This window comes from Grammomys surdaster, unplaced genomic scaffold (genome assembly GCF_004785775.1).
Source record: "Grammomys surdaster isolate TR1022 unplaced genomic scaffold, NIH_TR_1.0 202, whole genome shotgun sequence".
NCBI classification, from domain to species: domain Eukaryota; kingdom Metazoa; phylum Chordata; class Mammalia; order Rodentia; family Muridae; genus Grammomys; species Grammomys surdaster.
Genome location: NW_021604647.1, coordinates 1,096,692 through 1,103,932, shown reverse-complemented (window position 1 = coordinate 1,103,932; position 7,241 = coordinate 1,096,692). Strand labels below are relative to the sequence as shown.

Genomic DNA, 7,241 nt, shown 5'->3' with positions numbered 1-7,241 from the left:
AGCCACAGCCCCCAGATGACCCTAATTTATTCTCAGTATCCACCCTTCCAGGTCATTTGTATCTGCTTCCCGAGTGATCTGAACCACAGCCCCTCCCCAACCTCCTGCCTCCATCCCACCCCGCACCTCCCCGCCTGTCTTAAGGGAACAAGTCGTGCACAACCTCCAAGGTCGCCCTTCCTAGAAGATCACTGTCCCCAGCGGGCCAATAAACCAGGGTAGAGGAGGGACGTGGATACAGGATCTCGGGCCTACTACCCAAGCTAGTGTCCAAGAGTGGAGTTGGGAGGCCCCTCTCTGAGGTTCCAGTGGGCTACGAAGCATATGCTAATGTTCTACTGAGCGCAGTAGTAGGCCGGTTCCTCCCTCCCTCACTAATCATGCTCTGTTCAGGATCAGAACCAGCGGGGTTTGGAGGCTGAGGCCTTTAGGAAGACCCCAGACCCCAGGCTTATGGGAGGAAGGTGAGGCTGCGATGCGCTAGACCGCTCGCGCCCCTTCCTGGGTCTACCTGAAGGACTACAGGGACGTCAGGAACGGGGTGTTCCCTATGCCTAGACTACTTTCATCCACCCATAGGTCAAGGTCTTTTCTTCCCAGCAGCTCTGTTCTGCAGGGATTCCAGTCCTTGGCATCCTCCATCTCTCCACCCGCATGATTCCTCCCCACACACCCCATATTCCGTTTTGTTTAGTTGTGAATGCCACGTCCTGTCCTGGTGACAGGAGAACAAAGTTGGTGAACGTCGCACCGAGTGTCCGAGTGTTCCATGAGCCCCTGGGAACGGGCGGGGCGGGGGGGGACGGAAGCCCGGGCTGCCTGCGGTCCCAGGCGATAGTACCCTATCTGCCTCCGCAACGCCCTTGCGCGCCGGCTCGGAGTTATTTCTGGCCAGGCGGCAGAACTGTGGTCTGTTGCTGTAGACTCAGGCAGGCTCTCGGGCCAACGCCACTCCAGAACGAAGTAGGCCGCCATCCTCTCGCCATGGGCTCCCGTGAGTTCTGGGGTCGGGTCTGCAGCTTTCTAGAAGAGCCATGTCAGGAGGTGTTCTAGTTTGGGCGGCAATAGGCAAAAGCTTGGATCAGAGGTGGAGGGAAACTCCAGCCAGCGTTCAGGGTGGCTGGGGTGGAGGGACCTGCGGACTTGTGGGACACTGGCTCTAGGAGCTGGAGGGAGCAGCGCTGGCGTTCCCAGAGATGCTCCGGATTCATCCCAGCGCTTCTCTTCCAGGGCCGCGCGGGGCGCTCAGCCTGCTGCTGCTGCTGCTAGCGCCGCCCAGCCGCCCAGCCTCTGGCTGTCCCGCGCCGTGCAGCTGCGCAGGGACGCTCGTGGACTGTGGGCGCCGCGGGCTGACCTGGGCCTCGCTGCCGGCTGCCTTCCCTCCCGACACCACCGAATTGGTGCTGACCGGTAACAACCTGACGGCGCTGCCGCCCGGGCTTCTGGACACGCTGCCTGCGCTGCGCAGAGCGCACCTGGGCGCCAACCCCTGGCGCTGCGACTGCCGCTTATTGCCGCTGCGCGCCTGGCTGGCCGGCCGCCCGGAGCGCGCGCCCTACCGCGACCTGCGCTGTGTCGCGCCCCCGGCGCTGCGCGGCCGCTTGGTGCCCTACGTGGCGGAGGATGAGCTGCGGGCCGCGTGCGCGCCAGGCTTACTCTGCTGGGGAGCTCTGGTGGCGCAGCTAGCGCTGCTGGTCCTCGGGCTGCTACACGCGCTACTGCTGGCACTCCTACTGGGTCGCCTGCGGAAGCTGCGCACGCGCGCACGCTCCATCCGGGAGTTCTCTCTCACAGCCCCTCTGGTGGCGGAGTCGGCCCGAGGTGATGCATCCTAAGAAAAGACAGGCGCTGAGCAACAACGACCTGCAAACTTTACGGGTTCCTGCTGGAGGACCCTCGCCTTCACCTGGATCGGTCTTGGCCTCTACCCTTGCCCAACCTCCCAGACCCAAGCTCTGTAAGCCTGAATCCACATGGGGCCAAACTGTTGCCAGTACTACCAGAGTGAAGCAACCTTGAGTCTTCAGAGCCTAGAGTGGTGATGGAGCGGCCCAGTCCCTGCCAGACTCCGCACTGAATAAACCTTTCTCCTCCTCATCTGGCGGTTTCTGTACCACCCGACTTTGCCAAATGCTAGAAAGGGCCTGAGGGAGTGTTGTTAAAAGGGACATAATCACTTCTTCACACATTGCCAAACTGGTCTAGGGCAAACAGGAGTCAATGGATAAAACTCCCTGTACGCAGCTGTCTCCGAGGTCATTCGCAGTACGAATGCTGTGAATAGAGAGGCACTGAGGAAGCTTGAAACAGCACAGGCAGGCAGCTTCGTCCTCAGAGGGGTGGCTTGTGTGGACAACCGGGGCCATGAGAACTTTCAAGGACAGCCCAGGAGTTGAGGTGACCCTGCTGTGTGGACAGGTATTAGAGCACCCAGAGACAGATAGGGGTTGGGGTGACTCAAAAACAAGTGACTGTTGTCTGTGGCCCAGTGGGACTCCATGGGCCATTTCAGTCAGGAGGTGAACTGGGAAGGGTAGGCAAGGCCAAGTGACAGAAACATGATCTAAAGGCCTGCAGGTATGAGTTAGCCAGAGTCTCTGAAATGTGCTGTGGACTGAGTCAGGCCTCCTCCCACAACCCTGGACCCTCCAAGAATCCTCAGACCTTCCTATCCCACCTCACCAACTGACAGCCCAGCAGTCTCAGCCCTCCCGACAGTTCTCCCTGACAGAACACCACACATTACCCCAGACTCTGCCCAGGCCTTTACAGATGCTATTTCTAACCTGGTCCATGGCTCTCAAGCAAATGCCCTCCCTCACAGCTCAGGACAGAGAGCTCTTCCCGGGTCCTTATTGTCTGCCCCCTACTCTAGAACTGAAAAACTAGGTACTGTTTCCTCCCTGGGTACCCAAAGAAGCAGAATGGCACCTTCCCAGTATTGGAGCCAGCCTGGGTACCAGGCTCAGAGGTCCCCCTCCTGCTCACCTCTATAAATACTGGAAGCTTTTGTTCCTGACACTCTGCTGATCCTGATGAAGACCCTTGGGTCTGGGCACAGGAAAGCACTAGGCCTCCTCTGACCACCACGGACCAGGTCGAGGAGGCTGTAGCTGACACGGCCTTTGTCTCAGCCTTTGTGGGACAAGACAGATGACTCTCCAGTAGGCTGATGCTATCTAGAAGCTGCCAGTCAGACGTGAGGCATAAGCCACCCCCTCCTTTGTGGGCAGGTGCAGGGCATCCGGCCCATTGTGGACTGCACTGAACTGTGTACTTGTTCATCCGGCCTTATCAATGCATCAGGGACAGTGGTCCTCTTTGTTCACCCTCCCCAGGGGTGGCTTGTTACTGCCCAAACCCCTGGTTGAGGTACGCAGATAACACCTTAAAGACAGTTGAACACAGTGAGGGAGGGGCATCCCTTCTGGTTTTCATAGGAGCAAACCAGGTGTCAAGAAGTACCTCATGCTCCCATCCCTTTCTGTGGCTACAATGGAGCAGAGCTAAGACAAGCTCCCTGGGTGCTTTCCTCCTTGCTGACAACCTTTAGGGGACAGTTCAGGGGCCTAGCAGGAGCTCTGGAAGGAGCCTGGGCTCAGTTCACAATGCTCACAGGGCTTGAAGGCTCCAGGACCAGTGTCTTGCTGAGAGTCTGGATTTGGGAATCATGACGAACAAGGGCCACTGTCTTTCCGACCTTGTCCTGAAGGGGAAGGGCTCTCTAGCAAAGAAATGAGGCTGGCGTCACAGTGTATTCCAACAGGAGGGTGGACTTCCTGCTTGCTGGTTAATGGAGCAGCTGTACCCATAGCTCCTCCAGGAGACCCCTCTTGACGGGCTGGCTGGTGCCAAGACTCCAGCCTGGCCTCAGTGGCTGGCTCTTCTAGTGGCCTGGGAATTTCTCCAATTCTAACTCCTGACCCTAAGCTGACCCTCCATGTGCCTAGCCTGGGGTCTGAGCCTCCAACAAATGTGGGGAAGTAGATGGTCCCAGCTCAGTGCTCCTGAATGCACACTCCTCCTCAGCTCAGCCTCCACCATTGTCATCCACTTCAGAGACAACACACCTGCCCTGGAGTCTCCTCCCCAGCCACCAACTGGTCCCCTCTGTGGTCTGGAACTCCTCCCAGATGAGCATAAGTTACAGGGCCCCTCTCAAAAACCTATTTAATATAGCTACACAGACACATTCACATTCCCGGGCTGGCTGATTCTGAGTCCCTTCCTCTGGAGCTCAGAAGTCAGAGGTGACCACACCACACTGCCCACCCATCCCTTAGGCTCCCAAGACTTCAGCTTTAAAGGGAGGCCCAGCTTTTGTGTACTTGTCCCACTCTCTGCACCCACCACACCTGTGCCCACCACAGTGGGTCTGCCCTTGCTCCTGTGACCTTCATCCTTATACAAGACCCCAGTCGAACTAAGAGATTTCCTGCCTCCGCTAGTCCAACAAGGGGCATAGAGGTACATTTAGAGAGGTCAAGTCATGCGTTCAGCCTGTACTGCCATCCAGCCAAAGACTGCCAAGGAGCTGAATAGACGGCGTTCCAGTAAGGCGACACAAGGCCACCACCAGCCTAGGCATAGACAGAGTGCTGACCTCCCGCACAGAGCCTCTATCTCATTGTGGAATAGACACGTGCTGCGGGAGAAGGGGGCTTCGGCCCTCTTGTTTTTTCAACTGCCTGTTGATGAGCCCAGCCTTTTCCCTCAAGCACCATGACCCCCGACTGGCACCAGAGAGCGCTAGCGATCCGTAAAAGACGCAGAGCTCTCCGCGCATAGGAGGTTAGGGACGCCCGAGCAGTCCACCATGGGAGCGGAAGACCGTCCAGACTGCACCGAGAGGAGTTGGCAGGTCATTCCCTCCGGGGATGGAGAGGAGGGCACTGTGAGGTCGCTGACAGACGGGAAGAAGATGAGTGCAGTCCCCCTTCCTCCTATCCTTTGGCACACTGACAACCGGTCAACCGCAAAGATAAGGGACCTCTTCCGCCTGGCGGGAAGGACTTGGGCCAATTCAGGTTCAGCCCCTACCCGATATTTGCTCCGTAAACATTCATTGACCCCCGCTGTGTGCATTGTGAGGGGGGTGGGGCTGACGATAATTTGCGCTGGACTCCCGCCATTTCTATGAGGGGAAAGCCCAAAGACTCAGAAAAGGAGGTTCGGACATCTCTAGGCCACCCTGATTACCAGGGTAGCATTGGAGTTTCTCCATGTGTCTTCTATAGCCTGGAGAAGCCTCGAAACTGGGCTGACCTGCTTGAAGTCACCACAAGGAGGATGCCCTGGGAAAGGTGTGGGGGCCCACCAGACTAGCCACGTAGGAGGGGGAGGCCCGCACCCGCTGCCCAGACGGAGCAACAACATTGGGGTGGGTGGCCCATAGCTCACGGCAGCGTCTGCGCCCACCCCCAGCGTTTCCGATGGAAGACAGGCGGCAAGTGATAAATCACCAGCTCCCACTCCCACCCACCCAGGGCTAAACTGGTGGGCAAGGGCCGTGTGTCACAGAGAAAAGGCCTGTGACACAGATAGGAGACAGGCTAGAGCTAGAGGCCTTCTGACACCAGCCAATACCTTGCTGGGGTGTCTGAGTTCCCCAGGTACCCTTTCCATAAAGCCCATCTGGAAACCAGCTGAGAACCATCTCCACCATACCGACCCCAACTTGAGGTGTGTGCAGTGCCTCCACAGCAAACTTCATTTCCCCCGGGAGGACCATAAATCAGCAGGGGGCACTTGGAGTAGTGCCCCCAGTAGAGTGAGGGTCTTCGGGGGTCACTGATCCTAGTGACTAGGCCTGGCCTTGGCTATGTCTCTCCCTTCTTAAACAGCTCTTGTGGGACCTCCCAGCCCCCAACTTTTCCTGGACAGTATGTTCTCCCCTGGAGCCTTCCATACCGTGTTCTCTCTATAATGGCTGCACAAGCTTTCTGAGTTCTTTCTTGACTTTTCTTGTGACAAGAAAAGGTTCTAGGGTTCTGTCACAGAAAATGTCCATTCCTCCTTCCATTCTGTCTTCCGGTCAGAGTGCTGAGGGCTGGCTGGACAAAGAGTGCTGAGAGATAAGTCAAGTAGGGCCCCCAGGTGTCACACACACACACACACACACACCAAGGCAAGTGTGAAGTCAGTTGCAGTAGGAGAGGCTGATGAGGGCCCAAGGCTAGGCTCTGAGCACTGCAGGACTCAGGCCACTGCCTATTTCCCCAGGCCACACAGGGCTCCCCTCAGGGCCCATGAGTGGAGTCAAGGTCACTTTTATGCACTAAAAGCAAAACAGATTTCCCTTGTAACTTGTCTCTGAAATGGGGTTGGGGGTATCCAAGGGGCTCCTTCCTGGAAAGACCTTGAGAACCCTTAAGATTATGCCTGAGAGACACTGTATGGCTGTGGCTGTCCTAGGTGTTGACCCTCAGAACAAACTCTCAAGTCAATCACTAGAGACATCTCAGAAGAGGGACAGTGGGGGTTGAGGCTGGAAGTTAAGGCTAGGGCTCAGGTCTTTTGGCCTCAGACTCAGTGAAGGTCCGTGCTCTATCCCCCATGGCCAGCTCCTCCTTCGCCTGCTGGGATAACTCTCACTGCAGTGACCCTGGGTGGCTTACCTAGCTGTTTGTCTAAGTATACCAAATGCATCAGGAGCTCTGGACCTGGATGATCCATGCATGGCAGAAGGGTGCAAGGACATCTTCCACAGAAGCCTGTCCTCTCTCCACCCAGGGTGTGGCTCTGTCTCCTGTATCACACAAGACCCTGGGGCTAGCTCCATGAGGTTACTGAGTCCCCAAGTGGGTAACAGAACACTTAAGGGTTAAAAGGGGACTGATGACTCCCAAGCTGTTGTGAGCAGAGGCCCAGAGAAATAACTCAGCACAGCCACTGATTTGTGTAGGTAAACCTCAGGAGCCCAATACTGAGGAAAACCATGTGGAAGCTGAGGAGATTTGGTGAGATAGAGGCAGGACCCCAGGCAGCACTGGCCAGTGGAGCTGTCCAAGACCTCTGCTGTCTGGAGGGACATTGGTGAAGGGTTTGGAACTTCTACTTTGAGAAGGTGCCTGCAGGCAGGCCAAAGGCGAACTCTGCCTGGCGTTGGAATCTATTGTGATGTGCTGGGGTTTGATGCGCTGGAGTTTGCTTTGCTCTGTGCTTTGTTTATTTAAAGATGCTCTAGAAGAATTCCTGCCAGTCTTCACAGACACAGGGAAGAGGCTTCTGTCTGAGCAAGA

General features: G+C 56.7%; 1 protein-coding gene across 1 annotated transcript; it reads left to right on the top strand.

The window, feature by feature from the left end:
• The first annotated feature begins 6 nt into the window (after positions 1 to 6).
• Gp1bb (glycoprotein Ib platelet subunit beta) lies at positions 7 to 2,097 on the top strand. The gene is made up of 2 exons (XM_028770520.1): positions 7 to 994; positions 1,231 to 2,097. The coding sequence occupies exons 1-2, from the start codon at positions 655 to 657 to the stop codon at positions 1,833 to 1,835; spliced, it is 945 nt and encodes a 314-aa protein (XP_028626353.1). The 5' UTR covers positions 7 to 654; the 3' UTR covers positions 1,836 to 2,097.
• The last annotated feature ends 5,144 nt before the right edge of the window (positions 2,098 to 7,241 follow it).